Source organism: Mya arenaria, chromosome 1 (genome assembly GCF_026914265.1).
Source record: "Mya arenaria isolate MELC-2E11 chromosome 1, ASM2691426v1".
NCBI classification, from domain to species: domain Eukaryota; kingdom Metazoa; phylum Mollusca; class Bivalvia; order Myida; family Myidae; genus Mya; species Mya arenaria.
This window is the reverse complement of record NC_069122.1, coordinates 31406159-31424266: the sequence shown is the minus strand read 5'-3', so window position 1 is coordinate 31424266 and position 18108 is coordinate 31406159. Positions and strand designations below refer to the sequence as shown.

Below are 18108 nucleotides of genomic sequence, written 5' to 3'. Positions count from 1 at the left end.
ATACCTGTTGTATTGATTTATATATATATGTTTATGTAAATGATTGGGCCGGAGGCCATATATCATAATAAAATTATATATATATATACTCTGCTGCAAGACGTACTAAAGTAAAAACATAAAAATTATCTCAGCATATAATGCTGTATTGTAATACTTATTCGACATTTAGTCTAAAATTTTGTTATATAATCCTTATATGCATCTATTCACTTGAAAACACCATCTTGTATATTTTTCTATATGGATGTTTTATGAAGAAATATTGATAAAATCTTGAATAATAATAGTCATAATAAGCATTTTTTGTAACGTTACCTGCTTGTATTTATTTTTTTGTTTACTGGTATGAACTAATCAATATTAAAAAATAGAACGGTAAAACAAAAATGTGTTTGTTATATATAAAATAATATCAATTGATGATGTAATCATAGCCTATAAGAAACCAGCGATCCGGTCCAATTCACTTACATCTTTAGTCAGCTTAATGTTATTTCAAGAGTGAAGATGGTACAAATTGCTGTATCAGTCACAACTAATCTGTTCAACAATCAAGCGCACATCTTTTGCCAAAATTAGTTACAATATAGATATAAATTCAGTTCTCTGAGCCCAAATCTCAAACTCAATACGGACCCTTGGGCCGTGAGGGCCAGGTTGGGTTAAAGACCATGTTCAAGCGGGTGAGGGGCAGTCACCTGAAACAATACAACTGTCATATAACTTGGTAGTCTTCAAAAGTCAGGGAAAATGTTGCATGAGTATAGTTTCTCGCCTATGACCACTTGTATCACTAAAAAGTTTGTCCACAGTTTAACTTCAAAACGACCGACTTTTCTGGTAAGTTGACATAGACCATTGGACGACTACTACTTTGAGGGTGTCAAGGAAGTGTTTTGAAAACTTTGCCAATGCAGAAACTTCTCTAAATCTAGACCAAATGGCAACTTAAGCTAGGTTTTAGGGCATGTTTATAGTAGTAGTGTTGTGTACTGTATATTTGGTACAAGGTTGTTCTTTTTTATCAATACTGGAATTTCCATGAAAAATTTGGTAATGAAAAAAAGTAATATTTCAAACATATTTAATCACATACCATGGCTATGGCACCAAATACACCAAATAATTACAGTTTACTCAAAATTAATAAAATATTATTTATTTATTTGATAGAATCTAAACACCAATTTCAATAACAACCAAGCAAATGCTAAGATCATATAAAATATAATATAATAATTATATAATAATCATATAAATGTTAAAAAATTGATCTTTTTTGTTTTAATTGGATACCTTTTTGTTTTACAATTTAAAATGACAAAAATTCTTCCTTAAGTAGCAAAAGGTCAAATAATATTATTTTTTAAAATAATTTGGAACAGATCTTTCAGAAAACGTATACTCATTACATATACTTAAACAATCAACAAATGCACAAATTACAAGTGTCAAATATTAACCAAACTGAATTTTACAATAGATAACAAACAGATATTATCTCCAGGATATTGATAAAAAATAATGCCTGTGTACTATAGATTGTAGGACTGCAAGAGCTAAAATCAGTCTAAAATGGACTTGTACAATGTCTCCACTTTCATTAATTTCCCTACATACACTCTTGCGCACAGTGGTCATAATATGGCTCAGGGAGAGCAATAATATATAAGCCGATAAAGAGATGATTTTTCTACCCTCTGTAACATGTGTGTAGAAGTGCATACTAGGAGAGCTTTTGCCCATTTATCTTTCTTATTATCTATTATATTAATTTCGGTAATGATTATGAATAATAATATTAACAGCTATGGCAGACTCACTCAAAATTCATCTTCCTCTCTCATGAACATTCAAACAATGCTTATCACATATAGCTGTGTATTCTGAGTTACAGTCTAAAATGCACTGATACGAGCATAAAAGAGGTGCAAAAGATAAACAATAAACAAAATATAATGTGTGAAGAAAAAAACACCAAAAAAAAGGGCAATGTGATGTCAACCTGATAAATCCAATGCTAGCTTGTGTTGTCCATCTGCGTTGTTTTCAGTCATCAAAATTAGACCATTGAATAAACAAGTGTTACTCTAGTGTTTGGTATAAAAGTTGCCAATAATTTAAGCCCTGCTACATGTAAATAAAGTCCAGAATTTGAGCAAGCTTAAAAAGCATTGTATCAGTGCAGAACTTGCTGGCTTGCGTTCTATTGCCATCAATGTGTTTGATGTCCTTTCGGCCTTGAACTTTATTATTATCATTATGCATTTAAACAGGCAACTCGTTAAATGTTTCGCTACTGGGCTTGTTCAATTACTTTTGATTATATCATTTCAAATTTAAGGTAGCTTTCCACAGGTATATGTATATCATGCTTAGATTGCTACAAGGCTATAACTTACAATAATGGTATGTGAAATTAATAGACTGATAAGCCCGTTGGCTTTTGTTGGACAATGACGTTCTAGTGAAACATATAAAAATACAGTGCCTTCAATTATGTAAGGCACAGAATGTGATTGCCAATCTTTCTGGTATATCAATTTGTCATGAGAAAGCTGCACCAATTTTCCAAAACCTTAAGATTAACATGAAATTTAACACAAAAACTCCCAGATCGTATGAGAGGTGTCTTTATTTAAAAATCATTTTTCGATTTATTAATGTTGCAAAAGATCTTACAACCTAACTTGTGTCTATTCTTAAACACAACAGAAAGGATGAAATCAATTTACCAACAAAATATAATGGAATTAACATAATTCCGTGCATAGTTATGTTGATGAAAAATGAATACAGAATAAAATGGAAAATCGTTTTTTTAAAGTAAACTGAAATTGCATATAGATTCTTAAGTATGTCGCTAATAATAAAATAATGATGTTCTGAGCATTCGTTACAATTCGTCCCTCAAACTTTTGCCAAAGGAGACCGTTGCATGTTCCTCTAAATATTTCTTAAAACCTTCCACTGTCCTATCCCCCTCAAACTTCAGTGGGGCGTCTTTGCTATTAGCCGGTGCAAAGTAAATCGTCGGGAAACCTTCCACTTTGTAAGCATCCGGAATATCATTGGCTGTAGCATCAATTTTTGCAATAACGAGATTTTTCTCCTTTTTGACAGATTTTGCCAAATCTTTGTAGATTGGTTCCAAGCTCTTGCAGTGACCACACCATGGTGCGTACATTTCAATGAGAACATCTTTGGATTTGTCGCCGACTATTTTGTCAAACGTTTTCCCAACAATGACCTTGACATTGCTTGAGCTCTTCTTCGGAATTGGCTGTGATTTTATCTGTGGCTCTAGCTTGCCTAGAACATATAATCGAACATGAATGTATAAATGTATATGCCATAACAATAACAGCATTACATCTGTTCAAACTCATTCAATATCATTTAAGCAGGGGGGGTTTCTTTCCCTTTAAATTGTGAAAGTTGCCACACAAATTTGTGAAAAAGTCTGATTTTTAAAACAAATACTTAAAAATAGGCTAGATACCATAACTGACTACTTCTATGCTAAATAACACCTACATTGACAGAAAACAATGCGAGAACAGTTTTAAGATTTGTGAACTTTTCTACCTCTTGTGAAAAAGCTGTATTTCTCATTCTCAAATATTAGAAAGAGCTAATTCATTTTAGATACAGAAAAAACACTCTTCATTGATCATATTGATTTTCAAAACATACTCAGTAATAAAAGTAAGAATATTAACTACTGATTCTTCAACAATTTTAAGGGACTCTCAAACACAATTCATGCATCTTTTTTGCTCAATATTTCCTCAAACTGAGCCATAATTGTGTTAATTTCTTTAAATAAAAACAAAACAGCAACAGGTGGACTCTTCTTTAAACATGTCTGACCCTGCAGAATGTGAGGGAGTCCCTTTTATAACTCAACCTCTTTGAATCTTAAATAAATCTAGTCATACTTAAGTCAAAATTAAAACAACAACTCTATAATTTGTTTAGACAGAGTTATGGTTCTCATACAATGCTCTTCTTTTCTTTGAACTGTACAATTGTATGAAGTTTTATAAAATTTCATCCAGTAGTTTTAAAGTTATGCTGCGGAGGAGTAAAGGTTACAAGAGCAATAACTCTGTAATAAGGTGAAAAAGAGTTATAGCTCCTGTACAATGCACTCCCTGTTATTGAGCTTTACAATTGTATAAGTTTTCCAGTTGTTTTCAATTAATGCTCCAGGCAAAATAATTTGCAATGGACTGACCCGCCAACCGCCTGACCCTCTTCAAACTACATTTGTTGGGGGTATAACAAGAATATGTGCTCACATTTTATAACTACACTACGTTGTTGTTGGTAAACCCCCTGACAATAGAAGCCACAAACCTTTCTTCAGTTTATCCAGGAATTCTCTGATCTCATCATCGTCATATTCTTCCATCGGCTCCATTCTAAAACACACAAAAAATTCCATATTTTCCCCATATTATTTAAAATATGTCTGTGGATAAGTGACTGTGAGTATACCAGTGATATAAAGGCTCTATTTTGTGACACAAAAAATACATTTTTTCCCTGCATTTTTTAAAAAATGCCTGTGGATTACTTTCTATGAGTATTTTAATGGTATAAGAGTCTGTCAATCACCAAAGAGATTAGAGGTTCCATTCCCACAAAGGGTACTTCCTCATGGCCTTCTAAAATTGACACCAATATTGAATTCTACCCAGGAAACAGACCAAAAAGTTAATCTATAAACTATCAGCTTTCATTACAATCAAGTTTAAAAAAAAGAAAGTTTAAACTACTTTGTGTTTCTAATAATTAGGTCTGAGTGACGGCCAATTGACCCCTAAGTGTTACCTTGACCTTTAGGCCAAGTGCATAATGCAGTGAGCTATACGGCTTCCCATGCTGCTGTACATTCTGTAAAACTTGATAAAATCTGAATAAAATTGAATTGGTTACAGCTTAGACACAACAGTAACAGACAGACCAACAGAAGGGATGTAAGTAGTCAAGTGGTATTTGTGTCTGCCTCTTGCTTAAGAGGTTGTGGGTTCGGGCCCCACCAGGGGTACATTCTCATGCCCTCTCAAAAAGGACACAGTAAGGGCTTCAGCACAGGGACGGGCGCAAGAGACAATCATATCAGTTTTCAGCAGTCTTTACAATTGAGCCAAAATAAATTAGTATGAACCAAAAAGGTTGTTGACAGTACATCCAAGATGATAAACTTACTTATATTTTCTGTACTCCTTGAAACAACCAACATTAAACTCCTCGCCCGAATCAGCCAGCCCAAAGTCTACCATCAGGGAATTGATGTACTCCTCCTCGCTGGCAATGGCAAACTTAATGTCCTTGTAGTCCTTCGCCACGGCTGCAAACTTGTTACGCCATAACTGAGTGGCTGAAAATGAAAGACATCTTGATGAATCAAAAGCTAAGGCCCAAATTCTTCAAAAGTTCTTAAGCCTAAGAGAATAAATTTTATTTAGCCAATTGTATTAATCAACCTTGATTTTACCAAGTAAAAGTTAGTTAATTATGATAAGCATGAACATAATTTCATAGTCGAAAAACTCCTAAGAACGGAAATATCACCGTATAAAAAACCAAAATTACTGAGCTTAGCTTAAACCGTCATAAGTACACTTAAGATTTTTTCGCGATATTGGGGCATGGACAGAAGCAATAGCATTTCAAAATGTCTATTAAAATTTGTCACTTTTGAAACAAGTGTGCACTCGGTCCCAATAAGGTTGATGAGCTGCTTCAAATACCAAATGTTGATGTTATTCACATGCTTTGATAGATAGTACTATTAAAGATGCACTATTACTCCCAACTAAGATTTACCATATTTAATACAATTTACCAAAAAGGATTAATTAATGTCGAAAACAATGGTTCTTATGAAGTATACTGTGTTTTATTTGAAAGAACGGTGCAGAAAACACGGTATTTTTTACCTTATGAGACAATAGTAGATCGCAGTAAATCTTTTAGCATTTACCAATCATTTAATATTTTTGCGTTTTCAGCTATTAAATACACGGTTATAAACTTGTTATCAGTAATTAATATTTTTCATAAATGCAATATTTAGTAAGCAGTTAAAGATTATCACTCAAAATTTATGTTTGTTATACATGCGTATGTATTGATTTTGAATAAAAGTGTCACTTTAATACAGAGTGGAAAATAGTGAAAAAAGTCTGGTAAAACCTTCCTGATACTATGTAAGTACACAGGGGAAAAAAACAAAACCTTTTAATCCTAATATGTTCTATAGTACGCTGGCAATGATTTCAATCATATTCTGGGAGGAATGTCAGCATACTATCTTTCGTAAAATATGGTAACTGTCTTGCTTTCTTGGAAAGTATTTTAATAGTTTTTATCGAACAACATTCAAGATAGACTGACTCAATGTAATTTTATATCTTGGAACTCTCTTTTGTAATAGTTAGATGACATGAAGTTATATTTTAATGATTAAGAACGGGCAGAGAGCACACTTCAGGTCATCTAAATATCTTATTAAACCTCACAAAATCTGACGCAGGAATTGTGTATGATGAGTAGCAGTAGGCAGACATTTAAACACCCGTGGAAGTTGAAATTCTTAATGATTAAGCACAGTATTTAATGATCTGCAATTTCATTGGCTGAAATGTTGGTTGTATTCTAAATAAGTGTCCTCAAATTTTGGCTGAGTAAATGATGAAAACCTTCCATCTCTTACCCTCCCTGTAGTCAAAGCTCCAGTCCACCGTGTAAAAAGCAAGACAGAGGATGTTCTTGGTGTACTCAGCGTAGAACTTGTCGGACTGTGCAGAGTACTGGCCTACCAGTGGGGTCAGTTTCTCCTGGATGAAGCTGGCGATTTCTGCCTGGTCCTTGTCAGCCTGAAGTTATAATAAAATTTAAAACCTGAATTTAGGTGAGAAGTGAGAGTGAAGTAGTCGAAATAAGCATAAGCCCACAAGCCCTGCACTGGTAAAATACTTTTCTGGCTTGCTCAAATTCTGGGTTTTATAAAGCAGGGCTTGTTCAAAAATGTAATGCGAACAATCAGTGTAAGAATCGGGCTTGTTTATCAAAAAGACTAGTTTCGATGACTGGAAGTGGTCCAGTGCCATTATGGTATAGGTGTAAGCCTCTCACCCTAAGGATTGTGGGTCTGGTACTTTCTGTTAATGGCCTATCAAAAAAGGACCCAAGTTCTGGTTTCTACCCAGGAAACAGACTCGAGGGTGATTATATATAAAGCCCTCTCAAATGACACCAAAACTGATACTGGGGCACCAGGCATACAACATACAGATAATTATACATCTTAATTAATCCATTTTGATATACATGGATGCAAAGATTACACATGACAGAACTGTTAAGACAATGTTTTTTAATATATTTAAATAAAAAAACACCATTTGGGGTTTTCTTGCACTTACTGTTTTTAGAATATGGTATTTTGGTTCAAATTTGGTCCAGAATTTCTCTGGGGTAAAGACAACCACACTTCCTGGATTAACCCTGTACATGTCACGGGCCTCTGGCAGGAGGGTGTAGCCAAACGACACATCATCTCGCATCCCATTGGCTGAAAAAACAGAAGGATTCAATAAAAAACAATATTAACTTTTCAAATTTGATATAAAGAGCTACAAAGGTTCAAAACTAAAAGAATCAGAGATTCGGTACGGACTCTTAGATTTCAGCTGGAGAGTCCATCAGACTACTTATTTACAATAATAACCTATTCTGATTTATAAGTATTCTTGTGAGTTTCTGAAAACAAGTATCTCTGTTTTCTGATTGACAATGACATTTTCTTCAAATGCTAGACTCAATGATTTTCATTCAGATTCCTAAAATTTCATATTACGTAAGTCAAACCTACAATATTGAAACTTTAAAATAATCAACATTTTTTTTAATAACTTACTATTTTCCCCTACCCAAATAACTATTATAATTCAATTCAGACAATGTGAGTTTTGTCCCTTGGAAATTAAAAAGTAAACAGTCTTTTAATCCATTTATTCTCTGAAGAGCCAAATTCAGTCTGAAATAGACTTGAAAATAAAATGACAGAAGCCTTATACAAGATATTAGATGCAGGCCTTTTTATGCGGCTTCTTGGGAAAAGTTTGTCCTATACACAGTGATATATGGAAGTTGGTAGTCAGAAGGACTTTTTCCTGCTGAACAACAGTATATGACTAACACTGGTTACTTGAAAGGTACTGCCTGAAGCCTCTAACTTACCAACATCCATGTAGAGGCGGAGTTTCTCATCCTGCAGATTGTCATAGAAGCCGATGACCTTGACGAGAGCTTTGTCCATGAAACCTTTCACATCTGAGACAGTGGGCAGCAGCTTGGCAGCCTCCCCAGACTGTTTACGCATGTAGTCCATGATGGCTGGAAAAGACATAAATTTGTATGTATGACATGAATATAAAACCATTTCATTCTTCTAACTACAGAGCTCCAGATAAGGTGCATCATTGCTTCAAAATGCAATAAAAACCAGGAATTACGCAATTAAACACACTTCCCTTTAAAGTGCTATTATCATATTCCAATATTTAGGGGAAGTCACTCCATAGGAGAGCAAAATTAAACATTTACTTATTTTATTTTGAAACTTGTTTTTGAAGTGTTTTGAACTGTCCCTACCCATCAAGCCCAAAATCAAACTTACTGAACTGGTCCCTACCCCCTCACCCTCCCCAAATCAAACTTACTGAACTGGTCCCTGCCCCCTCACCCTCCCCAAATCAAACTAAATGAACTGGTCCCTGCCCCCTCACCCCCAAATCAAACTAAATGAAGTGCTCCTTGCCCCCTCACCCCCAAATCAAACTAACTGAACTGGTCCTTGCCACCTCACCACCAAATCAAACTAAATGAACTGGTCCTTGCCCCCCTCACCCCCAAATCAAACTAAATTAACTGGTCCTTGCCCCCTCACCCCCAAATCAAACTAAATTAACTGGTCCTTGCCCCCTCACCCCCAAATCAAACTAAATGAACTGGTCCTTTCCCCTCACCCCCAAATCAAACAAAATGAACTGGTCCCTGCCCCCTCATCCCCCAAATCAAACTTTATGAACTGGTACTTGCCCCCTCACCCCCAAATCAAACTAAATGAACTGGTCCTTTCCCCCTCACCCCCAAATCAAACAAAATGAACTGGTCCCTGCCCCCTCATCCCCCAAATCAAACTTTATGAACTGGTACTTGCCCCCTCAACCCCTAAATCAAACTTACTGAACTGGTCCCTGCCCCCCTTGTACTCCTGTGGTTTTCCCCGCCGAAACATCTTTAATGTTGGGTAGCCAGACACCTCAAACTGCTTGGCGAGCTCAGTCTCTATTGTGGCGTCAACTTTGCCAAGAGGAATAGGCGGGTCATGATACTGCAGGGACTGGGCAGCCTTCTCATACTCCGGGGCAAGCTTTTTGCAATGGCCACAACCTAATGATTGAAGCAGATATATTTGACATGTTATTACCTGAGTTTTTCAATATTGTAATGGACTTAAACAAACACAACTTATCGTTCAACTGTCAGTCCAACAGTCCTAACTAGAATATTTTGTCACGATCCAAATAAATTTGTAAAGGGTTCAATCTGTCTGACCGACTTAATATGTCTCTCTTTATTATCTCTTTAGAAAATTAAATAGGTAAATAACAATAAGAGAGTTCTGTTCCTGTATAAATGTAGTTTTGCTAACATCTCAATTTAAAGAGATATTAATATAGTTTTTTACAATATTACATCCAGTTCTAATCACAATGGATATCGATGATTAAGCACCACTTCTGCCATATCTACATGTAGCATATACTACACATTGTCATATTGAAGTAATTCATAAAACCAACTTACTCCATAAATCCAACATACATGTAACAGTCTATGAACATTTATGAATTTTTCGAAAACAAACATAATCATAATTATATTAACAACATGCAAATTCTTTGAATTGAAATCCCCCGCCTGATTGGGCTTAGTCAAGAAATGGAAATCAATTGTTGATAAAAAAATTATAAATGAGTTTGAGTTTGATTGCTACTGTTTGAAATAAAAAAATATATTGTATATAATGTAGCATTTAGAATTGACCAAGAAACCTAGTTATGACTCCATGTTACCCAGTTCCAAACTAATCTAAAATTTAATCAAAGCAAACATTCTGATCAAGTTTCATGAAGATTGGTCCAGACATATTGCAAAAAATATAGCGTCTAGAGTGTACACAAGTTTTTTTTTAAGATTTGACCCAGTGACCTCATTTTGACTCCACATGACCAACAAGTTTCAAACTATTCCAAGATTTCATCGAGGCAAACATTCTGATTAAGTTTCATGGAAATTAGATCAGATGTATTGCCTCTAGAGTGTTCCCAAGATTTCTATAAGATATGACCTTGTGACCTAGTTTTCCACCCCATGTGACCCAGTTACGAACTATTCAACAACAATCAAGGAAAGCTTGATTAACTTTCATGAATATTAGATTGCTCTAGTGTGTTCCCAATATTTTTTCTAAGATTTGACCTATTGACCTTGTTTTTGACCAATATGACCCACTTTTAAAATTTGAAATTAACCTAAGAGAACATTCTGACCATGTATGATCATAATCTGACCAATCACCACCATAAAATAGTTTCGGACAAGATTTTTAAAAGATTTGACCTAATTATTTTATCACATGGGACCCAGTTGAAAACGTGTTCAAGAGTTCATCAAGGAAAACCTTCTGATCAAGTTTCATGAATATTAGACCATACATAATGCCTCTAATGTGTTTATAAGATTTTTCTAAGATTTGAACTAGTGACCTAGTTTTTGACCCCATAAGCCCCAGATTAAAAGCGGTCCATATTTTATCAAGGCTTAAATCAAGACCAAGTTTGAACATAATCCAATCAATCATTTCAATTCCAGACAAAACATTTCTAAGATTTGACCTAGTGACCTTATTTTCGATCATATGTGACCCAGTTTTATATAAGTCCAAGATTTCATCAAGGAAGACATTCTGATTAAGTTTCATGAATATTTGACAATGTATAATGCCTCTAGTATGTTCCAAAGACTTTTCTTAGATTTGACCTAGTGACCTAGTTTTTGACCCCATGTGACCCACATTTACATGTGGTCGAGATTTGATCCAGGGAAACATTCTAACCAAGTTTGAACATTTTCTGATCAATGCCTACCAAGATATGGTACCGGACAGACTGACAGAAAGAAGGACAGACGGAATGACGGATGGACAACGCCAAAACAATATCCCCCTCCTGATAGATTCGGCGGGGGATAATAATGTGCGAATAAAAAAACGTCACAAACATGCATATCGAAATTATTTACCTCAATATCTTTCCTGAAAACGCTCTAGGTAATTACATTTTCACACTTAGATTGAAAGGGAGAATGTTTTATCAACTCGGAAAAGTAAGAGTAAAACTACTGAAAGAGTTGATTTATAAATGTATGCATGTTCTAAATCTAATTTTGTATAAAAATTAATAAGTTAATAAATTACTGCACACCTACATATTATTTGTTTTGTCACCATTGTGTACTTTATGCCTCATGGGTCTACAACCTTCTGGTATATCATAAATAAAACTTGAAACTTGTTTAAATGATTAAAGACATTAAAAGTTCACAAATATGTGTTTAATAACCGTACCAAGGTGCGTAGAACTCCAGCAATACCAGTTCAGCACTGTTGATAAACTCGTCAAAGTTGTCCTTGGTTACCGTGACAACAGCCTCTGGTGGGGGCTTGTAGTTGGGGTCAGCGCGCTCCGATACCCAGGTAACAATACCTTGAGTAGAAAAATAAAACACATTTTAACATACTTGTTAAAAAAATTAAAAAATAATAAAAATGTGGTTTCTGTTATGTTTGGAAAAACACACTGGCTAGGTAGGTAGGAAAACACATTTAATACTTTTAATGCAAAATTATTTTAGTGTATACGAAGTACATTCTTATATTCATGTATAATTATGTATTATCAGCCTCATTCAAGCTCGTATTGATAATTCTAGAATTGTTCTGTGGAAATAATGTATTTGCCAATTTTGGGACCATCTAGAGTTTAGCCCCTAAAAAATTAATCTCAATATAATGATCAAGTCATGTAGCAAGAACAAATCATTTTCAACGTATAAACATCAGATTGAAAACTTGTAAAATTTGTATTCTATTCTGATGAAGAAGCATATCCTACCATCAGCGTCCCTGGGTCCCTCATAGTCACTCCATTCCCCACCTTTTTTCCATTTCAGGGTCGGGTAGCCACTTACATCAAACCTGCCAAAATCATGTAAATTATGGTAACTGGTGTAAAAATTATTATTGTGAGCCAGTAGTTCAATGTAATTGTTCATATATAGTACATATTCAAGACTTGATATCTTTATAGATTTAAATTATTTCTTAGTTCTTCAAAATTATTTCTTAGTTCTTCAAAACTTAACTTCTGTGTTTATTTTATCATTTAAAACTATATGACCCTCAGGCATTGTTACAAATGAGCCCAATAAAAAGATGAAATGTTATACAAATAGAGCTGTGACAGAGCTAGATTGTCCGATGTCTTTCTTCGGTTTGTTGTTTAGTTTTTATAAAACCCTTTGAGCAGTCCCACCTTTTTGCCACATCCACGTTAACAGTGGCATCCACTTTACCGAGAGGAACAGGTACAGGTGCATCCTTCAGCCTGGCTGCAGCCTTTTCATACTCTGGAGCCAGGGTTTTACAGTGACCACACCTACAAGGTGAATGATTGATTTTCTTACGCTAAGGCCAAAGTATGTTGAATCAACAGCTAGGGTTTTTTACAGCAGATAATTGTCAATCCTGAAAAGTAGCTGCTTGGGCCGTATTCAATAAGCATCTTAGTGAATATTTTCAACTTAGTGAGAATGTTGTAATTTTTGACATCGATTATTTTAAATACCTGGTACATTTCATCAGATTTATTCATATACAAATATTGCTTAGACCAATTTTTGCTTATTTTCTTATTTTTCTTGTACAAACATGGTTTGTTTTCTTAAAATTCAAATTAGAAAAAGGCAATTTTTCACTAAGTTGAAAATTGTTACTATGATGCTTATTAAATACGGGCCCTGGTTTGAGGATGTCACCGATGAGGGTAAAGAGACTTCGACTTAAAATTATTTCTAACGATTTATTTTCATTTCAAGGTGTCTTAATGAGCACTGGTGTTGTAAACTGGTCTTACCTTGCCAGTTAATGCTTAATTGTTAATTTGTTTTTCTGATTATCTATTAAACCTTATTTATCTATCTATCTGAGAAGATAAATAAGAACGAAATGATAAAAAAATCAGGAACCTCTCCTATTTAAGACAAACTCATATTTATGAATATATTTTCAATAATGATTGAGACAAAATCACTATATTAATTAGTTCATATATTCATCAATATATACATTTTTAAAACCTTACCAGGGGGCATAAAATTCCACGAGAGCGGTGTCATACTCGTCTAAAACCTTGTCAAAGTTATCATCAGTCAACACTAAAACGCCACCTTCCTCCCGGACATTTTCTACGTCCCCCTCTTGCTCAAAACCAGAAGTCTTAGTTTCTGAAATATAGGAATAACACAGAAATTGTAGCAAAGTTCGACAATCAATGGAGTCCAGTCCAATACTCCTAAATTTAGCCTCGAATTCTCAATCATCAGATGCCTAGTTCATGCCCTGGAAGACAGTAATAATAAATGCTATATTGGAAATCATTATTGTTCTTTACTGTTGCCAGATTTGTTATATAAATACAATCTTTTAGTCTCTTCTGTTTTACATGAAAGCTATCAATTTGTCAAGGGTTGAACTATTTCCTGGTCAACAGTATGAACTGTTTCCCTTTTGCCCTATGATGTAATTGGAATTTCCAAACTTTATTTTAAGGCGACATATCATTAACATCTTTTTTTTTCAACTCTTTGTTCAAATAAAATTTTGATCAGGTAATACAACAGTTATCCTTTTTTGTTGAGATTAACTTTTGATTTTTGGTAATAACACATTTATTTCATGGTAATTTGGGTAACATTCAAAACTGTTGTCCCTCGGTGTGGGCTAGGGCTACAGTTCAAATGTCATTCCCTCCACCTCAAGACACAGTTTTGACCATACATGTGATAACGTCCCGGACGTCCGGGATTGTCCCGGAAATTGTATCTCTGTCACGGAGGGTGCATGTTTGTCCCGGAAAGTCATAAAAAAAAAAAGAAAAAAAATATCTCTGAATCGATTATCTTAATTTTACCAATGTAAGTCAGCTATTTTGCCTGTCCGAGACACTGGTTGTAAAACACAGGATATGTTGACACTAATCCGTTAATTGGTACGTGTGTCATCGAGGTCATCGTCAATCACCCGATCTAAAAATTGGCCTATTGTTGTGCTTAACGAGTCGGGGAGGGTTCTTGTATACAAAATCATTGTTTTCATATGGATTTGTTTGGTCTTATGAATGATAGCTTTTAATTGATGAATTGATATTTTTCACACATTTTACCCACAAACGAGCATGAAGGTAAGTTAAAAGAAAGTGACAAAATGAGTAAAAAAAACAAAATTAAAACACGGAAAATATCCTGTATTCCATTCAAATTTCAAAGTTGATACGTCGTTATACCGTAAATGACTGGGTATTAGACGCACTTTTTTCCCTCAGATTTTGATGCAAAAAAATGCCTGCGTATAATACCCAGTAACAATTTTTTGAACTCTTTTTTCTGAGGTCAATTTCAAGCCGAGAGTTTGTTTAGATTTATGTAGGAAGGGATGATCGACGTCATATTGATCAAGTATAAACGGGTTAAAACGGCAGTTGAAGATCGGGATACGGTATATCGTAAGACGTTTATAATTTCAACAAAAATATTTTTCGATTAAAGTTACCGTAATTCACCTAAAAGTTCGGACACTCTAAATATTTGGACACCCATAATTATTTTCCAAAATAATTTATTTTGCGTACCTAATTTTCGGACACCCAAAGGACATCAATCATAACTTTCATAGTTACCAAGTTTCACAGACGAAGATTATTGATTTTTATCTTTACAATGCCTGGCTAGATTACCTAACCGTATACACCACTGTGACAATTTAATTAGTTACTACCCATCCTAAACGATTTATTGCCTGTTGAAAAGGAAGTGTGATATATTTATTTGAGGATTAAACAAACAACAAGGGCAATCAAGGGATTAAGAAAACATCGACATGGCATGTTTGTAAAACGATCTGCCAATAAGCTTTCAAACTTGTACCACACTTATAGACTATATGAAGCAATAATCGTACAGTTATACATTAATCCTGCATAGCAATGTCCATGCTCTCCACGAGATCCTCGTGGGTATAACTGTAAGTTATGTGACGTCACACACACTGTGTGACTCTTTGATCTGAAGCCAATAGAATGTGTTTATTCAGTTCAGTGCATGTATAAAATGGTGTTTTAATTAACTTCATGAAGGATTTACACTTATAGGCGTAATAAATAAGTTTATGACCATTGATTACTACGGATAAATTAATAAGTGGTAAAAAGCAAACATGAATAAAAAAGGCAGGTTAAACAAACATGTAAATAAAATGTAAAAATGATAATTTTCTATGTATTCGGAGAGCGAAAAAAATAATTAATTTATAGTGTCCGAACTCTTGTGAATTACGGTATTCAATATTATTTTGAATAATAAATTGAATTAAACAATAATCAAACATACATATAAAAAAGCAAAGTTGGGCACTGTCAAAATATTTTTTGCATAACATAACTTTTCATTCTCGACAGTATGGTTGTATGGTTTTAAAGATAACCATCGCCATTTTCACGAAAAAAAATTTTTTGTCACTGTCAACAAACATGGTGGCTGAAAATGCCGGACGATTTTGACATTTTTTCTATGCGTCTTTTAACCAAAAACATAGATTAAAAGTTTTTTTCTCGGGTTTTTCACAGATTTTTTTCCCTGCGTCTAATACCCCCTATCGTCTTATACCCAGTCATTTACGGTACTTTAAACAACTTTAAACAACTTACGCGTTCATAAGAAATTTTAGTGTTTTGAACTTTTTTTTCGAACTATCGTTGTGTATTTTTACGCTGAAATAAAACTGACGATATGGGGTTTACAGGTGGTTATATAGAGTGCTTTAATAACGTGACCATGGTATGTCACGTGATCGCTTTATACAGCCGATTGTTGACACGTCTCTATCAAAATTATATGCATCTCCAAACGGAAAAAAGCTCATCGACTGGAAAATCTTCTTGATCGTCTGGAAAATATTGTGTGTCATAAATTGAAAACGTTTTAAATGTGATGAAAACATAAATATTTTGTAACGCATGTTTTCAAAAGCGCGGGAAAACAGGTGCCCGTATAGTTGTTTATTTCCTGTTTTGATGAAGCCGAAAGTAGACTGCATATCCTCCTGGTTAGCACTTCATTTAAAGTCTGGGAAAATATCTGGTGTTTTTATTTTTTCAAGAAAATGCAGAAAAAAAACACCATGTCAAGTAAAAAATACGTCTTGGCAGTCAAAATAGGTACATTTTCCCGACGTTAAAAACAACTAAAATAGCCCAAGATATGCTCTAGAATGCACCACAGACGTTCCCCATTTAAAAAAAAAATCAGGGGGGGGGCATGCCCCCGGACCCCCCTAGTGTGCATTGACATTGCGACGAGTGTCCCGGAATCGACCCAAGAAATTATCACATGTATGGTTTTGACTATTACCCAAGTTACCATGAAATAACAGTATACGTTTGACAGAATCCTCTTGTATACATAAAATCAGTTTTGACAACAAAGCTTAAATAAGTTATACTGCTGCTTTCTCTTTGACATTGATTTCTCTCTGAAATTGCTGGACTCCTATTTTTGTACTCAAACTCATAACATTTGTGAGAAGGTAGTCTGGTGCACTCCTATGCAAAAAAGTTAACACTAGTGTAGATAACTCAAATACTAGTTAACTGTCACACACCTGACACTGGCACAAATGGCATAACTGATTAAATGTCAAACTGTTTCTAACATGGAGATAAGCAGAGTATTTGGCATAGTAAATATATAATTGCTAAAAATAACTGAATATTGCTACAATTAACTAGGAAAATAGGCAGCAGCAGTGCTTACCACATTTGGCTAGATAATTTGTTTTGATAAGAAAAATAACTTTAATATCCATTAAAAAGAAGCTGTTAATTTTAGGTGAAAATGTACAAAAATCCCTACAATCAAGATGACTTTTATCAGCAGTAAATATTTCTCATAAATAAAGCATATTTCATTAATATATACACTGATGAGAAAGTTAGAAGAGTGCATAGATCTACAATAATTTTTATGCTACAGTATATTTCACTGGAAATCAGATAATGACAGGTAATTAGTTTTACTCTCCTAAAACGCATGCAAACTTGTTTTTTAAACAGCGACTTAAACTTTTACACTTATAACATTTATTTAACTTACTGGATCTCAAAAATAGTAACAATGTGACGGACACCTTTGCTTGGAACACTGTGGACTTGTGACAAGTTGTGCCGAGAGAAATACAATTTTCAGTTCAGTTAAATAAAAATGCAAAATAGATACGTCAACATTAATTTTCGTTGAACAGTTACCTTCAGCATCGCTCCCGTCTTCTCCTGCAAACACCGCAGAAGCTGACAATAACGCAATCACAGCAAAAACGCTAAATACTTGTTTCTGAAGTTTCATTTTCGCCGGTCTCCGCGAGCCTAACAACAATGTAGACGGAAACTCGTTCGTTAGAAAGTAGTTCAAATTATCTACCATTCATCGGTAATTGAGGAAATGTATAATTTAAAATAAATGAATAATGCACAGGATACTGAATAATTTGATATATTTTTACGTCTTACATATAGAATTCGACAAAAATGTAAGTAAATAAAACGCGTATTAATTTTTGTAGAGCCAATCAAAATCTGACAGGTTCTTGTACACATCATTATTAAAAGGTTGTGTTACACTAAGTTTTTCGTT

At 34.3% G+C, this 18108-nt stretch overlaps 1 protein-coding gene across 1 annotated transcript; it reads right to left on the bottom strand.

Annotated features, from left to right (window-relative positions):
- Positions 1 to 1070: 1070 nt before the first annotated feature.
- On the bottom strand, positions 1071 to 17898 carry LOC128226356 (protein disulfide-isomerase A4-like). Its single transcript, XM_052936239.1, has 12 exons — positions 17724 to 17898; positions 13509 to 13650; positions 12681 to 12803; positions 12261 to 12343; positions 11709 to 11852; positions 9268 to 9474; positions 8260 to 8415; positions 7443 to 7591; positions 6731 to 6893; positions 5221 to 5392; positions 4366 to 4430; positions 1071 to 3315 (listed from the first exon to the last, which is right to left on the bottom strand). The coding sequence occupies exons 1-12, from the start codon at positions 17896 to 17898 to the stop codon at positions 2900 to 2902; spliced, it is 1995 nt and encodes a 664-aa protein (XP_052792199.1). The 3' UTR covers positions 1071 to 2899.
- Positions 17899 to 18108: the final 210 nt, after the last annotated feature.

Bases quoted from the DNA above. Each gene is read 5' to 3' on its own strand.
- LOC128226356 (XM_052936239.1), bottom strand. From the start codon at position 17,898: ATGGTAGATAATTTGAACTACTTTCTAACGAACGAGTTTCCGTCTACA. The intron at 12,804-13,508 runs GTAAGGTTTTAA...TTCACCTTGTAG, and splicing joins GTGGAATTTTATGCCCCCTG to GTGTGGTCACTGTAAAACCC. The intron at 9,475-11,708 runs GTTATTAAACAC...TTCAATCATTAG, and splicing joins GTTCTACGCACCTTGGTACG to GTTGTGGCCATTGCAAAAAG.